Source organism: Enhydra lutris, unplaced genomic scaffold, assembly GCF_002288905.1.
Source record: "Enhydra lutris kenyoni isolate GAN:26980312 unplaced genomic scaffold, ASM228890v2 scaffoldscaffold9, whole genome shotgun sequence".
Taxonomy (NCBI): Eukaryota; Metazoa; Chordata; class Mammalia; order Carnivora; family Mustelidae; genus Enhydra; species Enhydra lutris.
In genome coordinates, this window is record NW_019154093.1 from 76262023 (window position 1) to 76279500 (window position 17478).

At 51.3% G+C, this 17478-nt stretch overlaps 1 protein-coding gene across 1 annotated transcript; it reads left to right on the forward strand.

The window, feature by feature from the left end:
• Positions 1-1023: 1023 nt before the first annotated feature.
• LOC111143458 (Wnt family member 2B) lies at positions 1024-14190 on the forward strand. The gene is made up of 5 exons (XM_022497215.1): positions 1024-1211; positions 7433-7653; positions 8705-8982; positions 9438-9702; positions 13121-14190. Exons 1-5 carry the CDS (start codon positions 1024-1026, stop codon positions 13348-13350), a joined length of 1182 nt encoding a protein of 393 aa, XP_022352923.1. The 3' UTR covers positions 13351-14190.
• Positions 14191-17478: the final 3288 nt, after the last annotated feature.

A 17478-nucleotide genomic window follows, 5' to 3' on the forward strand; every position in this document is an offset into this window, starting at 1 on the left:
AGACTAAGCCCTGCAGAGGCCGGACGGTAAAGGGCGGGGAGTCCCCGCCTGGTCCACAGGTGTGCCCCCTCTTCTTCCGTCTTCAATTCGTCCACAGGACAGAGGGAGGCATCGGGGCCGGAGAGGCGGGTGAGAGCCATGTCTAAACATTGTTTGGGGGAAGGGATTGCCATGGGCAGTGGGTCGGAGGATCAGCAAGCCCTAGATGAGAGAAGCCCCTACCTGAAGCCGGCTGCCTAAGGCGCCCCATTTGGCAGCGCTCAAAGGGAGTTAAGATCCTCTCACAACAATGGCAGAGGTTCTACCCATTTCACAGAAGCGCAAGAACCGAGAGAGGCCCGAGGAAATGAGTGCATCCTCCGTAGCTCAGCTCCAGTGTCACCGGAGGTTAGAGGACAGGGGAAAGTGTCTGCAGCCCCCTTATTCTGCGCTCCCGGCCATCACCCACGGAACTCGGGGTTTCCGAATGAAGGGCGCTAGGACCCGGTGGCGCGGCGTCGGCCGGGACTGGGCTCCGCGGGCTCCGAAGGGCGCCCCCGCGCCCCTCCGGAGCAGGTGGGGGCGCGGCGCGGTGCTGCGCGGAGGGGCGGAGGCGGTCGCCACACCTAGGGCGCTGCGGAGCCCGGGGCTGGCGCGGGCGGAGCCGCCCAGAGGGCCGCGCGTGTCCCCAGCTTCGGCCCCGCCCCGCGCCGTCCAATGAGAGCCCGCGGCCGAGGGGCTGTCCGCACACTCTGCCCGCAGCCCCACTTCGCGCCGCCGACCCCCTGACACCGCGCCCTGTGCCGCGGCAGCGCGTCCCAGACCTCGAGCTTGGCGCGCCCCCGTCGGCTTCCGGACCCCGTTCCTTGCGCCCCTCTCCGGGACGCGGCGCCCCGGCTCCTGGTCTCCAGGTGCCCCTGGGTCCCGGGCCAGCGGCGAGCCCTATGGCCCCCCAGGGGGATGAGGTAGGAGCAGCCTGAGTACCCCGAGCCGGTGCCCCGTCCACGCCCCTCCGGGCCGCGCGGCGGGAGTCATCGGGGAGCTATGCTGAAGCCGGGTAGTGCGGAGGAAGCCGCGCAGCTCCCCCCTCGGCGCACCAGCGCCCCTGTCCCCGCGCTCGCGCCAGGACCCGCGGCCCCCGACGGCTCTCGGGCTTCTGCCCGCCTCGGTCTTGCCTGCCTGCTGCTGCTGCTGCTGCTGACGCTCCCGGCCCGCGTAGACACATCCTGGTGGTGAGCGTGGCTCTTGGGGTGGGGTGGGTGAGGGGCTGGGTCAGAGGCCAGAGGCGCCCAGAGGGACTACGCAACTCCTGGCACCCGCTGCTCTGGAGACCAGGCTCTCGCTTCGACGGAATTAGAGACGATCCGAGCAGGACTGTCACTTAAGTCGCGGAGCGCGTGTGAGGAGGTGGGTGGATAGGTGTGACGCTCGCCCAGGGAGGTGGGCCCTGGGCATTTGGAGCAAGGACGCCCAGTGTTCGAGGCTTCCCAGACTCTCCTGGGCAGTGTCCGCTCCATTTCAGCTCAGTCTTCTTAGAGGGAAAAGCTACTTTCCAAGTTTCCCTCAGGGTGGATTTAAGGAACCAGTTGCCCATCTAGGGGCTTTGGTGGCCGTCCAAAGGACCCTCTGATCGCCTAGGTCGCTCCCCTGAGAAGTGGAGAAAAGGGCAGCTGGCAAGGGCGGACAAGCCTCTCGCTAGTCTACCCCACCCGGTAACGGTAACGCAGTAAGATTTTAGTGAGGCTTCGGCACGCAGCGCAAGGTTTAGAAATGGAATCAAGGCAAAAATACTCCATTAACTCCCACAATTAAGACAAACAAAACACTTGGGTTTGCATAATTTTGGCGTTTGTCTTCAGCCTCAGCTTTTTATAAACTTTTTTTTTTTTTTAATTTATTTATTTGACAGACAGAGATCACAAGCAGGCAGAGAGGCAGGCAGAGAGAGAGGAGGAAGCAGGCTCCTTGCCGAGCAGAGAGCCCGATGCGGGGCTCGATCCCAGGACCCTGAGATCATGACCTGAGCCGAAGGCAGCGGCTTAACCCACTGAGCCACCCAGGCGCCCCTCTTCAGCCTCAGCTTTGAGGATGTTACTTCGAACCTTGATAACTCTCTCTTCTTCCTTTTTCTTCCCCAGATGACCACCCCATCTCTTCCATCTCTCTCCCCTCCAAGAACTAGAGGCTTCTGGAGTCCCAAAGTATTAAGAGATTTCTTGCAGGCCTGAGACTCCAGACACTTCACAAGAGGGCAGATGAGGCAAAAGGCATTAAACACCCACTGGATGTCTGTTCTTTTCCCAATCCTTCTGCCCCCCACCCCATGGCATTCATCTTTTTCTCTCAGGATAAAGAGCTGCTCTCCCCGCTCCCCTACCTTCTGTGGGGAAGGGGGAGAGGGGGAGTTGGACTGAGAAAAGACAGTCTTCTCATCTTTCCCCTTCACTGACCACCCCGCCATCAAACTGGCCTCAGACTGGGCTCTTGCCCCTCCCTACCCATGCCCCCTTCCTTTCCTTACTCTGCGCCCCCCCCCCTCCCCACCACAAAGAGGGGTCTCTCCCCCCTCCTTGCACCCTGTGGCTTTTCTCCTGTAGGCTTGGAATCTTGGCTAGAAGGGTGAGGGGTGGCTGGCTGAGGGGCCAGCAAGCTTGGGCTGCAGATTCCTATCATTTCAAGATGCGTTGCTCTCCATCCCCACCCCCCACCCCCATTTTCCTGTTTCAGAAAAATCTCTCTTTTGGATCTTTTTAATCTCTGCAGTGTTGGGGAAGGCAAGGGGTTCTGGATGGGGGAGAAGGGAGGCCCGTATCTTACATCTGGCTTGAAACATTCTTTTAGGAAGGGAAAGAGAAGAGGGGACGAAGAGGAGAAAAGACTTTCAAAGTTCAGAGTGAGATCAAAGCCACCCTTTACGTCAGGGGCTGTTTGACTGGGGGTTTGTGTGTTCAGTGGCCCGATGGTGAGAGGATGAAGTGACCACTGCCCATCTTTACCCACCCCACATGGCAGTTTGCTCTTAGGGACTCTTGATTGCTCCTTACCAGTTTGGGAGGTAGTTTGGGGACCACTTGGTGTTTAAGTGAGGAAGTGTCACTCTGCTGATTTCAGCATCCTGGTAGAGCTTCCTAAAGACCCAAATGGGGTGCTTCCTCATCCCCAAATGCTACTTGGCTACTCCCTCTCCCTTCGTTTCTCCCTCCTACTACTCTCACCCCACGTGGTTCACATTAAATATTTTGGAAAAACTCTGGGTAGAAGAGCTGGGTGGGAGGGGGCAAGCCAGTGATACAGAGGAATTCAGCAGTCCCAGTGAAATGGAGGAAGGCAGCAACGGAGCCAGGATGGGGAGTGAGTGCAGAGGTCATTTCAGTCTCCTTGCGTCACACCTGTCATAGCTGTCAGCCCCAGATGCCTGCCTTAGTGGTCATCACTTCTGAGATAAAGTGGAAAGCTGCTTTCTAAAGGCAGGTCAGGCCCCCAAGGTGATTATCTCTCTTTCCTTTAGGAAAAAAAAAAAAACCAGCAAGATTGATATTCTGTCCAAACCCTGGAAGAGATGCCTGTTGACTCTGTGTGTGTCCATGTTCCAATCCGGAGCAGGTCATCACTATCGCCAGCTAACAGTCTGATCTTCCCCACAGCCTTTCCCATACTCCCTGGTCACGCCTTCCCTCTCCCCACCTCTCGCTGGAGGAGGAGACAGATGGTCCCTTCTTATTTTGTGATAAACAGAACAAGAAATAGGGGGTTCCTCGCATGTGCTTTCCTGTTCCAGTTTGCATTCTGCAGGGAGCTGGATGTAGGGAATCCCAAGAGCAGGGCAGGGTTCATGGATTCACAAAGGGAGGGGAACAGAGTGGTATAATATTAGCATTATTGTTACCAACAACAGCAGCCGTTTCATGAGCCTTTACTAAGCTCTGGACACTATAGCTAAGTACCTTACAAGCAATCATCTTTTTCAATCCCCGAGTAACCCAGGGAGGTAGATACCATTATTATCCCCATTTCACACATGAAGACAGGCAGGGCTAGGAGGGGAGTGGTAAGACTTGCCCCAGTGCACACCAGTTTTAGAGCTATCGCTCTATTTGTGGTTAAGCATTGTATGTCTTTCTTGCTCTTGGGATGAAAATGAGCTTGGACTTTGGAGTCCCATATCTTTGGTTCAGCCTGGTTCTCCTCTGGCCAGCTCTGATGGACAGAGCTGGCTGTTATCACTTACACTCCCTGAACCTCAGTTTCTTCCTCTGTAAAATAGAGCTCTCTCTGTCTTGAGGGGTTTTGTTAAGGAAAACATTTCATGAACTGCAAAGCACCATATAAATGTTGTGGTATGGAGACACTGAGGGAGGGTAATAGTTTTATCCCTGCATTCAAAGCCCTGTGTGGGCTGGGCTGAATTGTGTACACTGGGGACCGTACAAGGGGAAATGAAAAGAGGATCCCTGGCCTCATTAAAAAGACACAAATATAAAACATCTGCAAATAGGCTGGCAATGTCAACAGGAGTGAGGCTGTAATTGAAATGAAGTTTATGGCCGGCTGGGGAGAAAAGAGAGTTGGCGGCAAATCAGAGGGGTTAGGTGTTGATTCAGCAAACAGTTATTAAGTATGTACTATGTGCCAGACACTGTTCTAGGTCCTGGGGATACCCAAGTGAACAAAACAGACGAAAATCCCTGCTTTCGGGGATCACCTGGGGATGTTGGTAAAAACGCCGATTCTGATTCAGTAGGCCTGGGGTGGGGCCCAAGGCTCTGCATTTCTTTTCTTTTTTAAGATTTTATTTATTTGACAGAGATCAAAGGTAGGCAGAGAGGCAAGCAGAGAGAGAGGAGGAAGCAGCCTCCCTGCTCAGCAGAAAGCCTGATGCGGGGCTCGATCCCCAGACTCAGACTCGATCCCCAGACTCGATCCCCAGACTCGATCCCCAGACCCTGGGATCATGACCTGAGCTGAAGGCAGAGGCTTTAACCCACTGAGCCATCCAGGCGCCCCAAGGCTCTGCATTTCTAACAGATCCCCAGATGATGCTGATACTGCTGCTCTGCATCGCGGCCACACTTTGAGGAACAAGGGGGTGAAAGGAGGGTATGAGTCACTCTGTCAAAGGGAGGGGTGTGAATTGGTCAAAAGCAGGTAAAGAGAGCATTCTGGGGCAGGAAGCTGAGAAGGAAGTGAAAACTTCTGAAAGGGAAAACGGAGCTGGGGGTCAGAGGCATTTCACCCCCTCTTACCAGCCAGTGAGCTGGGGGATGCCTTAACCGTCTCTGTGCCCTAACAGCTGGGCTCTGTGCTTGGCATGTGGTAGGCATTTTGTAGGCATGTGCTGAATTGATAGGGGGCTCAGTCTCAGTTTCATTGGAGGCCCCCACCCCAACTCCAAGGGCCTGACCCCAGGCCAGCAGGCGAGAGCCCTGCTCTGCAGAATCTTAGTGAGGTACTTACTGCAGCGACATTAGTAGGGTAGGGGTGGTAGTAGAGAAACGTAATTATCTTCCCGTCTGAGATACTCAACAGATGTTCCCACGCTCAGTGAAGATGTAACAAGAAGGACCGACGTGGGCTGCAGCAGAATGGATTTAAGTCAGACCACAAGAAGGACTTTTTGCCAGAGTTTGGCCTGCCCCACTCCAGACTGTCTCATGAGGGCTGGATTACTGGTCTCCCATTCCCATCCAACCCCCCCTCTTTCCAAGCCCCAGTAAAAAAAACAAACACCCATTGCTTAGAGCAGTACTTGGGCTGAACTGGGGAAGCAGAACGGTGGTGAGACAGGGACGAGCTCCAATTCCAACGGTCTTGATTCTCCAAACAAAGCACCGTGGCAGTGGGTGTAACTCCAGGCTGTGCGTCAGGCGGCCTTTTCCGGCCTGGCCCAGCTGGGGGTGTTTATTTTGTTTGTTCCTGGAAGCTATTGCCCTGATGGACAGTGCTGCTGGGGACGCTGATTGCATGGGATTTGTCAGTGGTGGGCCAGCCCTCTCCCCCCTCCTAGGGGACAGATGGGCCCCATCAGCCCTGCTGAGCTCCAGAAGAGGCAAGCATCAGCCCTCCTTGTGTTTGTTTGAGTTGGTGTCACCAGTGGTGACCTAGTTTGTGGGTGAGGGCCGGGTGCGTGAATGTGGGTGGGGGGTGGGCATAGAGCCCAGGGCAGTCCAGCTTTTCCCCTCTCCCCACTGGCTGTCTTCTGTTCTCCTCACCCACTTCTAGGCCCATTTTTGGGATCTTTCCCAAACCACAGGCTCATTCACAGACCAAAACAAATCTTTTCAGCCTGTAGCAGCAACTGCCCTCCTTGACCCCCACCTGTTCAGAGAAGGGGATAAAGGTATCCTTTTGATGTGTTAGGATAGGAGAGAAGAGAATCCGCAGCAAGCCAAGGAAGGTGCTAGGTGTTGGGAGAGACAGCGAGGGAGTGAGAAGTGGATGAATGGGTCAGGTCTCATTTGGTGGCCTTGTGGGGAAAAAAGGTCACGATGCAGTCCTGTCTTCTCTGAAACATTCTTCCCGAGGCTTGTGGTGGAGTCCAGGGCTAAGAGTGTTTGAGTGAAGAGAAAATAATGCCTTGAGAAATCTGAGAATGACTAACAACCCACCTAACTTCTAGTAACCCACTCCAATTGACCTTCATACAATTGCTTGAATTAGTTGCACTGGGGACTGGAATATGGGGAGGGTCACCCCCGTTGCTTTATCTTTGCTTTGGCTTCCCACTTCTAACAGCCCTCTGCCCCTGCAGGTTCATCCAGGACATCATGCCTTATAGGTTGGGGAGGATGATGTTCGAAGACTCATTAGTTAAGAAAGGCTGTGGGACCTGGAAATAAAGGGTATAGGGAGGAGATCTGTGGGTGGGGTCTTCCTTCCCAGACCTTAGGATGGGGGATGAGGAATTGTAGCTACATGGATCTGACTAGAGCTGGAGGCATTCCTCACCATTGCCCACGATGTCTCTTCCCACTGGCCCCGCCCTGTCTCCATCCTTCCTCCCCTAAACCCTGTCTTTGTGGACCAGCCATGAAGGACGTGCCTCTCATATGTGGGTGTAAGAGTGTTGTCTTAGACTCTTGTTTTGTTAGTTTATTTTTCTCTGAGGCTCTTAATGTTTATTAAATAAACAGGCAATGGGTTTGTGTGACATGCTCATGGCTTCTATGTATGTGACACATGCCTGGCCTGTGTTCTGCGAGTATGTGTCACTTTGGTCTTTGGCTGGGGAGTGGGTGACAGTGAGAGAGCACTCAGTGAGTGTCCGTGACTGCGTAACCATTTCTCCAGAGCTCGTGGGGAAAGCTGCACCCGCTGGCCTCAGGGGACGGACATGGTTGGAGGAGGGGAAGGAACCTCTTCAAGTTCTGAAGGCCAAACGTCTCCCCTCCTTATCCCCCCTCCTGAGGCAGGAAAAGGACCAGGATGCTCTGACAAGGCCATCTCCACCTTGCAGGTACATCGGGGCCCTGGGGGCCCGAGTGATCTGTGACAATATTCCTGGTCTGGTGAGCCGGCAGCGGCAGCTGTGCCAGCGTTACCCAGACATCATGCGCTCGGTGGGCGAGGGTGCCCGAGAATGGATCCGAGAGTGCCAGCACCAATTCCGCCACCACCGCTGGAACTGCACCACGCTGGACCGGGACCACACTGTCTTTGGCCGTGTCATGCTCAGAAGTAAGGGCCTCTTGCACCCTTTCTGCCCCGCCCCCCGCCACACCACTTACCTTTCTGTGCCTGGTGTGGTGAGTGGGTAGGACAGGCATGATCTCCCTCCCTTCTCCTACACACTACCTCATAATCAGAGAGACAGCTGAGGGCAGAGTCCAGGATCCCCTTGGGAAAAGACCCTCAGTACCCGAGAGATGTCGGCAGGGACCCCTCTAAATTCCAGTATTCTGGAATGATGGCACAAAGGTACAGCGTTCCCTGGTAACTCCTTCTCTCTTCTTCCCTTTCCCTTCCCTCCCCCCAAACCCCAGCCCCGCCCGGGTGTTCCCAGCACTGTAAGGCTGAGGGTTAGGAATGGCTGCTCTGTTCTTACTGCCACCATCACTACCCTAACCCCAATGCTCCCAACACTCCAGTAATGGCGGCAAGGGATAAACAGAAAGGTGATATGTAAATATTTGGAGAGTTGGCGGCTTGGCCCTAGCTCAGCAAAAAAGCTAAGTCGAGCTAGACAATGAACTAGGAGGAAGGGAATGAGATGGGAATCTGGCTGTGTCCAGGGGACAGGGGTGATGAGTCATCAATTCCCAAGAGCAGGGTGGGAAGGAAAGTAGCAGGTCTCCCCAAACAGGCTGACCCCTGGGCTGGGGTCTCTATTGTAGGGGAACTGTCCAGCAGAGTAGGCCTGAAAAGGCCTGGAATGCAGACTGAGGCTGGCTTAGCTGAGCCAGGATTGGTACTCTGTGGGAGGGGATGACTCACTGTGAAACTTTTCAATGGATGGACCCAGGGAGTTTGGAAGAAGGCAAGAGTAGAGGTCAGCCCAAGAGGTCAGATGCATAAAGAAGTGGATGGAGAGTAGTGAGGGCCGAGGCAAAAAGGTCAGATACTCTGGGGAATGCTCTTGGAAGGGAAGGGTGCCTTGAATAAAGGGGGTACAGGAGTTGCTCTAAGAAAGACAAGAAGATAGGAGGTTGCAGAGTTGCGGGTTGTGTGGGCTGAACAAGGGGCAGACGTGGGCCTCTGCTGAAACCTACTCCTGCCCTTCTCTGTGCAGGCAGCCGGGAGGCAGCATTTGTTTACGCCATCTCGTCAGCAGGGGTGGTCCATGCTATTACCCGCGCCTGTAGCCAGGGTGAACTGAGTGTGTGCAGCTGTGACCCCTACACTCGTGGCCGACACCATGACCAACGTGGGGATTTTGACTGGGGTGGCTGCAGTGACAACATCCACTATGGTGTTCGCTTTGCCAAGGCCTTTGTGGATGCCAAGGAAAAGAGGCTCAAGGATGCCCGGGCCCTCATGAACTTACATAACAACCGCTGTGGTCGCACGGTCAGTACTCATGTCTATGCATATACATTCGTGTCTGCTGGGGGTGACCAGGATGTGTGATCATCATGGACTAAATGCGAAGGTGGCAGCACTAAAGGCTTCTGGATCACTTCCAAAGACCCCAACTCCCATGGCATTGGAGCAATAAATGCAAGGGAGCCTGGGAACGCCTAGATTCAACCAAGTGCATAATGTGTCTTCACATAGGTGGAAAGAAGGGAAGGGTGGAGAAAAGAGGGGAAGAAGTTCCAGGAAGGAGTCATGGAAGAAGAAGTTCTTGAATTTGGTCAGGAAGAATGGGTGGGATCTGATGGGGGAGAGAACAGCCAATGCCCCTTCTGTCCAGCCTAGGCCAGGTCTAGCAGATGTCAGAGCACTGCTGCTTTTAGCCCTGGGGAGGGCTGAAAAGTGCCCTGACTGGCTGCGTCTCCCTTACCTGCTTCCCCAACCCCCAGGCTGTGCGGCGGTTTCTGAAGCTCGAGTGTAAGTGCCACGGCGTAAGCGGCTCCTGTACTCTGCGAACCTGCTGGCGTGCACTCTCAGACTTCCGCCGCACAGGTGATTACCTACGGCGGCGCTATGACGGCGCGGTGCAGGTGACAGCAACCCAGGATGGTGCCAACTTCACAGCAGCCCGCCAAGGCTATCGCCGTGCCACCCGGACTGACCTTGTCTACTTCGACAACTCCCCAGACTACTGTGTCTTGGACAAGGCTGCCGGTGAGTAAAGAAAGTGGGTAGGGACATGGAGCCCCAGCTCCTGGTGCAAGCAGCCCCCGTTAGTCAGGGCGTGGTCAGCCTCAGGATTTAGGGAAGCGGTACTGTGGGAGGAGTCGGTCTCTGCCCTACATGAACACCTTACAATGAGGCTGGTGGTGAATGCCTGAGTCCACCAGTCCAGGGCTTCCCAAGCAGGGGAGAGGTCATCTGCCCCTCCTTTATATCCCCAGCCTCTGGGGTACAGTAAGTACTGTGCAGGGAACATTTAAGTGAGTCACTCATTTCTCCATAGCAAGCAATGGGTGGGCTAAACAGAAGAAACATATGATGGAGCCCTAAGTCGCTGGCCCTTTTCAATCCAGCTAAAGAGAAGAGATGTAAAGGGAGACACATGCAACTGCAAAAGACAGATGACTGGAGAAATCCAGAAAAGCTTCTTTGAAAATGTGGAACTTAAGCTCTTTCTTGAAGTGTAGGCATTACCTGGACAGCCTAGAGAGCAGAGCAGACAGAGAAGCAGAGCGGTAGGGGGGAAAGTACATGTTCTTCTAGGAACCAAGAACTCAGATTAATCTAAGTGAAGGTTTGGGATGGGGGGACTAGAGGTAGATAGAAGGGTTCAGATCAGACCATGAATGGCCTTGGAAGACTGTATCCATGAGGTGCCTGGGTGGCTCAGTCAGGTAAAGTGTCTGCCATTGGCTCAGGTCATGATCCCAGGGTCCTGGGGTTGAGTGCCGCACCTGGTTCCCTGCTCAGAGGAGAGCCTGCTTCTCCCTCTCCCTCTGCTCTTCCCGCCCAGCTCATGCTCTCTCTTGCTCGATCACTCTCAAATAAATAGATAAAATCTTTTTTAAAAAAGCCTGTATCCAGTGTGCTGCCATTGAAGATTCAAAATGGAGTTGGGGAAGCAAGGAAAGAGGAAATCCCAGGAGGGCTAACCACTAGCAGAAAGCAGCAAATTGTTTTCAATCTGTTCCAGGTATTTGTGGTGGAATTCTTGGGGATGGTGGAAGTTGATATGCTATTAACCCCAAAGAGTAGAAGTTACCATCTTGGCTCAGATTTTAGGCTGAGACAGGTTAGACAAGGAATAACCTTATGTGCTGAAGAACTGTTCTTCCCCTGGTCTGTCATGGTCTCCCAGGCTCTTCTCCATGGACTTGGCACTCAGGCCTTAGGAGAGATAGAGCCAGAGCCCTCAGCTGTTTTCCATTCTGTTTGTTTTCACCCATCACGGTCATTCCTGGAGAGTCGAGTGGCTCAGAGCAAAACTGGGCACAGAAACAGGGTGGGGCTCCGCCCAAGTAACACAGAAAGTAATCTGTGTCCTTTGGATGGTGCTAGGAGAAAAAGGGTGGAAAGAGCCCTTCCGGTTGTTCCAGTGATTTCCTGCCACTAGTTATGCTTCCTTCCCACGTGATGGAATTCAAAGGACTACTCTCTGAATGTCTTGCAAAACTCCATGACACCTGAGGCGTAAGCCTATGCTGCTGTACCTACAACGAAACTTTGGGGTAGGATCTTTGGAGTTAGAAGGGAGGATGGATCATCTATATGTTGGTTTTCCTTGGAGGCATAAAATGAAGTCTCATAAAACCCAAAGTGGGGCCTGGAATTCAAAGGGTTCGAAGTCAGCCCAAACGGGAGTAGCGAGCCAGAAATTCCCTTCAAAGCAGTCCTGTCCGGTTGAACTTTCTGTGATGATAGAAATGTTCTACATCTGTGCTTTCCAGCATGGTAGCCACTTAGCCACATGGGATTATTGACTATCAGAAATATAGCTAGTGTGACTGGGAAACTAAGTTTTAAATTGTATTTAATTTTTTAGTTAATTTAAATCTAGATGACCACATGTGGCTAGTGGCTATTACAATGGACAGCTCAGCTCCAGAATGAAGAAGAGGCTCCGGGTGCACAAGAGAAGGACTTAAGACCCAGCCCTTAGAGTCCAGAGAATAACAGAGAGTACAACTAGTTAGCTCACACATCAGAGGAGTGACCTCCTAACATTTTGGGTTGTATACTCCTATCGTTAAAAATTTCCTGGGGCGCCTGGGTGGCTCAGTGGGTTAAGCTGCTGCCTTCGGCTCGGGTCATGATCTCAGGGTCCTGGGATCAAGCCCCGCATCAGGCTCTCTGCTCGGCGGGGAGCCTGCTTCCCCCCCCTCTCTCTGCCTGCCTCTGCCTACTTGTGATCTCTCTCTCTCTGTCAAATAAATAAATAAAATATTAAAAAAAAATTTCTTGGAGCATGCGCTTCCACAATGTGGATATTTACTTATAACAGATAGATATGTCCTACTGTATGAATATGTACGTTATAAAACATACAAAGTAGAGATTTTAAGTTTATGAGATAAAAGCAAATATAGAAGTTCTAAGTTCTAGCATTTTCTTTGTGTATCACAGTAGAATGCGCAGCCTGCTGTGACAGAATCAATCTGTCAATCAATCAATCAATCAATCAATCCAGTCAATCTCAGCCCCCAGGTCAGTTCCTGTCCCATTTCTGGGGAAACACTAGGCTAGATACTTTCTAGGGTCCATCCCACCCAAAACTCTATGATTTTTATGATCTGTTGGCAGGATCTCTTTTGCTAAAATTGGTCAGAATGAAGCCCTAAGCATTTTCTGTGCAGAGGGATAATATCATCCCTACCCTTCAAGGGTTCCTACTATAAGGGGTAAGGGATATTCTGTAGGAATTCCATAGGGATATGCTTCTGGGCAGTCACGTGAATCAGTTTGCATCCTCAGCTGAATGGAGATTATAGACATAGTATAACAGTCCACTGAGTTAGATGCTATTATTATGCCTATTTTCATAGGAGAAGGCTGAAGTCCAGAGAGATGAACTACTTTGCGAAATCACACAGCTAGGATGTGGCGGAGTTGGAATTTAAACTTGGACAAGCTGATAATAAGGCCTGTGCTTTTAGTGGCCATACTGTACTACTTCCCTGTATGGTACAACTTCATAAAATATCAACTAAGGACCAAAATACTAACAAAGGGTAGCTGGATTCGAGCTGTGGCAAGACTTCTTAGAAAAGATAAATTATAGGCTTAGTTGTTTTGTTTTTTTAACTTTTAGTATGGACAACTTCAAACACAGAGAGCCCTTACACAGCTTTAACAGTTGGGAGCATTTTAAGGCCAGGTCTTGAAAGAGATGCAGAGCTGTGTATTGGCTGGGGGGTGTTGCAGATGAAGTCAATGGTCTTTGGGGATCCTTGATGGTGGGAAGAAGCCAGGCTGGTGCAGAGGGAAGCAAGGAGATGGTCATTTTGGCTAATTGGGCATATTTTCAGGAAAAGAGATTCTTTATGGTTTTCTCTTGAGGATGTGGGTAAGGGAATCCAGGGCAGCTGAAGGAAGAGGTAACTTGGTTCTCACTCTCTCTTCCCCAACCCAGGTTCCCTAGGCACCGCGGGCCGTGTCTGCAGCAAGACATCTAAAGGGACGGATGGTTGCGAAATCATGTGCTGTGGCCGAGGGTATGACACAACTCGAGTCACCCGCGTCACCCAGTGTGAGTGCAAGTTCCACTGGTGCTGTGCAGTGCGGTGTAAGGAGTGCAGAAACACTGTGGACGTCCACACGTGCAAGGCCCCCAAGAAGGCAGAGTGGCTGGACCAGACCTGAACATATAAATACCTCACTCGTCCCTCTACTTCAAACCTCCTGACTCAGAAGCACAAGATCTTTGCATGCACACCTTCCTCTACCGTCAACTCTGGGCTGCTACAGTTTCTATTTAAGGACTTGGAGAGTAATCCAGAAGGACTCTGGTGTCCTGACTGGTTCCTTAGCCCTGGGAAGGAGTTGACAGGGGATGTAGGAAACTGAATGGTTCCCTGACTGCCCCCCTGGAGGTGAGATGGGAGAGGAGTAGAGGTAGGGTCTTCAGAGTGATAGAAGTTGCACTAAAGCCCACAGTCAAGGCTCATCTTTCCTTTCCTTTGCACCAGCTCCCTGACACTTCTGGTGTGTGCAAGAGGAAGGGTACCTGGAGAGAGCTTCTTTGTGTTCCTACCTGACTGAGGGGAGATGGGACAGAGATGAAACCACATCTGTTCCCTGGGTCAGTTTGAGCAGACTGCCTAGTACCCCAAAAGAAACTCTTAGGCTACAACCGTCTTCCATTATCAAGAGCCTGGGATAGCTAGATAAGAGTTAGCCATAGTGGAAAGGTTCCATTCACATGCTCATAAGGTTCATAAACTGCTGTACTTTGTAGGGGAAAGAATTATATAATTATACAAACATACATTCTCTTCCAATCTCCCTCCTCTTTTCAACCTATGTCAGACAGCATGTTGCTCACTCGCCTGTTGCTCACTTGCTGCCTGTTCAAACCGAGTGGCATGTGGAGGTTCTTATGCCTAACAGATCACTAGAACACCCTGGAACACTCCTGAGAAAGAGTAATTTAGTAAGCCTGCCTAGGCCTTGGGATTTGATTTTTTTTTTTTTAAAGTTCCTATGCATTATTCTGGAGGCCAGCCAGATTTGGGAAACACTCAGTAAAAGTATGGGACTCATGGAGGGTGGGAGAGGGTAGTAGGCCTGATCTCAAGGGCCCCACATGAGACATGAGTGTATAGTAGGCAGGAATCTCTGGCTTGGGCAATTTTTAGGAGAAGATCCTGGTCTTTGAAGCTGGGAATGGAAGCCAGTGGCCACAGAGGGCAGGAGAGCTAGGGCTTGGGGCCAAATGGTAAACAGCTTAGAAAGCAGCCTTTCTCAATTTACTCAACAAAATTTTTTTAGTGACTCTCCAAGTCCTAGTGATTATTATTTTTCACTCCATCTTTGGCTCAAATCGGGGAGTTCCTTCTATGCTACTATCCGCTGCTTAACTAAGCTTGCAGTAGTGGAGTCTCCAGAAATGGTAGTAAGAAGCTAGGACATGGAGTCCCAAAAACCGTGATGTCCTATTTTTTATGTGACTTGGACAATGGCTATCTCTTGCCTGGTGACACTCTAAAAGATGAGAATGGCATAGAAATTTGTAGTTATGACAGACCTGGGTTGAAATCACAGCTGTGCCATTTACTGTTTTTGATATTTTGAACAAGATATTCAAATTCTCCAAGGCTTTATCATCTCATCTGTAGAGTGAGGTTACAAACCTATCTCAGATATTGAGTTTAAAGTATACCCCCAATTTCAGCCATCGGACACTCTCACTAAAGTCCCTAACTGGTCTAGCCCATCATGACGTCTCTTGGAACCCTCCATTTAGAACTGTAAAGTATTGGCAGCAGGCTGAAGATTAAGGGGCCTACACAAGGAATTCTGAATATAGGCGCCCCCCCCACCTTTCCAAGTTCCTCTCCAACATCCCTTGGGGTCCTCACGTGTCTGTGGAGCAGCTTCACTCTGCACAGGCAGCAGAAGGATGGGGGAGCAAGAGCTCTGGGCCATGGGGGCAGATTTATTTGGATGATAGGACTAATATTTGTGTAACCTGCTGAGACCTGTGTGGGAGAGTTTAGGGTGGTTTTTCTTTTGGTGAGGGGTTTGCTCCGGTTTCACATCCATTAACACAAAACATGAGCTAGTCAGGGCCCTTGTGGTCTGCGGTGAGGGGATTCCTGTGGAGAAATGGGACTGAGTGAGTCAGGCCAGGGGAATGTCTTCCTTGCAGACTGGAGTCAACTGGATAACTGATGAGCCAATGGTGGGATTAGGGAGGGGGAACGGGAGGGGAAGAGAAGAGCTTCTGACATCTTGAGCTGGGATTAGGAGGAGGAAAGCCTTGGAGTAGTGGGAAGGTAAGGGGGTCGTAGTCAGTCTGGATAAAGAATAGAGCTGCAGGAATTTACACAAGGGTACTGTTTTGGGGTAGAGCCTCAGGTCCCAGTCCACTCATGCTCTCACAAGAATGCCCGCGTGACTGCATAAATGTCCTAGTTCTTCCTGGGACTTCAACCTAAGTTCACTCTGCCTGTGCTCTGTTACCTATTCCTTTTCTGTTCTTACCGTGGAAGGAACGGAGACTCTTCAGGCATCTCATAGTGCTCTGTGCTTCCCCCCTGGACTCCAAATTGAAATTCATAAAGATCCAAGTTTTACAGTTTCCTATAAATGGTTAAGAGAAGAGCAAGCTGGCCAGAGAGTGACATGTATGAACAGTGGGGTGGATAGCGAGGGAAAAGAGGTCCATGTGAGCCCCACTAGAGAGGCTATTCCAAGAAGGAATGATGGCTAAACAATTTTTCCTCTTATTTCTTAGCTTGCCTCTGCATTCTGATTGGCTTTGGACAACTAGCATCTATTCTGCAATAAACAAACTAATTTATCTGGAATGAACAGCAAAAGGAGAACTGCCTTTGGTGTAGTCAGGGCTCCAATTAGGTCTGCTGCCACCCACTCACTGCCTCTAACCACCCCCCCCAACCCCTCTGGTCAGTAGAGGTCTGTCTCTCTGACCCTCTCCTCTCTGACACTCCGTGTCGGTCCTCATTTCTTCTAACTTACAATATTTAGTAGAATGCATTGCAGAAGATGCCATCTGGATACAAAGTTAACTTCAAACACATGACCTCTATCCTTTAAAGGTCTTAGACTCTCTTAGAGAAGGCACGTGGCTGCGGTACCTTGGCCGCATGGCCTGTGGCCAGTTTCCCTCGTGTGCAAGTCAGAATGCCAGCCTAAACCTAGTCCTGCACTAAGAGCCAAGTTCTGTGATTGCTAGCCTCAAATAATAGCGCTAACCCATATGCTTTCTTAGAATGATGCTGGAAAAATGAAACCAGGGACTTCGGATTATTTTTAAAAAATTAAACACTGCCTGGCCCTGAATGTCTGTTTGCAAAAAGTCTTGTAGGTCTGACTCATGACCATTTACGGCCTAGTTTCTCTTCTTCCCTATTGCAGAGAGTAATTTCTTCTTCTTTTTCTCACCTCCCTTAGCAAGAACACCAGCCAATAAGTCTTTTGCCAAATTCTCGGACTCAGGACATTGGTTTCTACACGGCTTAATATAAGAGAGATAATCAGGATTTTTTTTTTTTTTCCCTTAGCCTTTCTGAGGTTTTTAAACGCCCTCAGTGGTCACAGGGTAGAAACCCAAGGGAGGACGCCAGGGAGAGTATGTTTCTCATCCCTGGGAGGCCGTCAGCCTAGCTCCTGCAGCCAAATTACAGCACCAGAGAATAATGTGATGCATTCCTGGGCAGGTCCGTGGGACCCTGGGCGCCTGGGCCTTGTGGAGAGAGGTGCCAGACACAGAGCTCTCCGTAAGCAATCCTGCAGAGCTGCCCCCTGGGTGCAGAAATGAAATACGGGAGAGCTTCACATTACACGGAGACCTGTAGCTCACACCTGGTTATTGATGGCCTTGGTGGAGGCCTCTGCCCCCACCCTCCACTTGGGAACTGCCTGCTACTACGGGGGTTGGGCACCTTTGAAGTAATGTTGGAAAACAAGAAAGAGATGCTTCCTTTCCACTCTTTGCTCCTCCTGTGAGCCTCTGCACAACAGTGAGGAAATGCACACATGTGAGATGCGTGTCTGTGGACACACACTTAGTTCTCCCAGGTCACAGCAGAGTTCTAGTCCACCTCCCTCTCCCCCAAAACTGAACTAGCAACTGGATTTCAATCAAATCCTTCAAAAGTCATACCAACATCAGGGATTCAGCCATCACCAAAGGAATGTTGAAGAGTTCCATTATTAATATGCAAGCAGCTATGTGGTTTGGGGACTGGTATTCCCCTGAGGGGTAGCAGGGAGAGGATTCAGAAAGAGCAGGGAGAGGAGAGA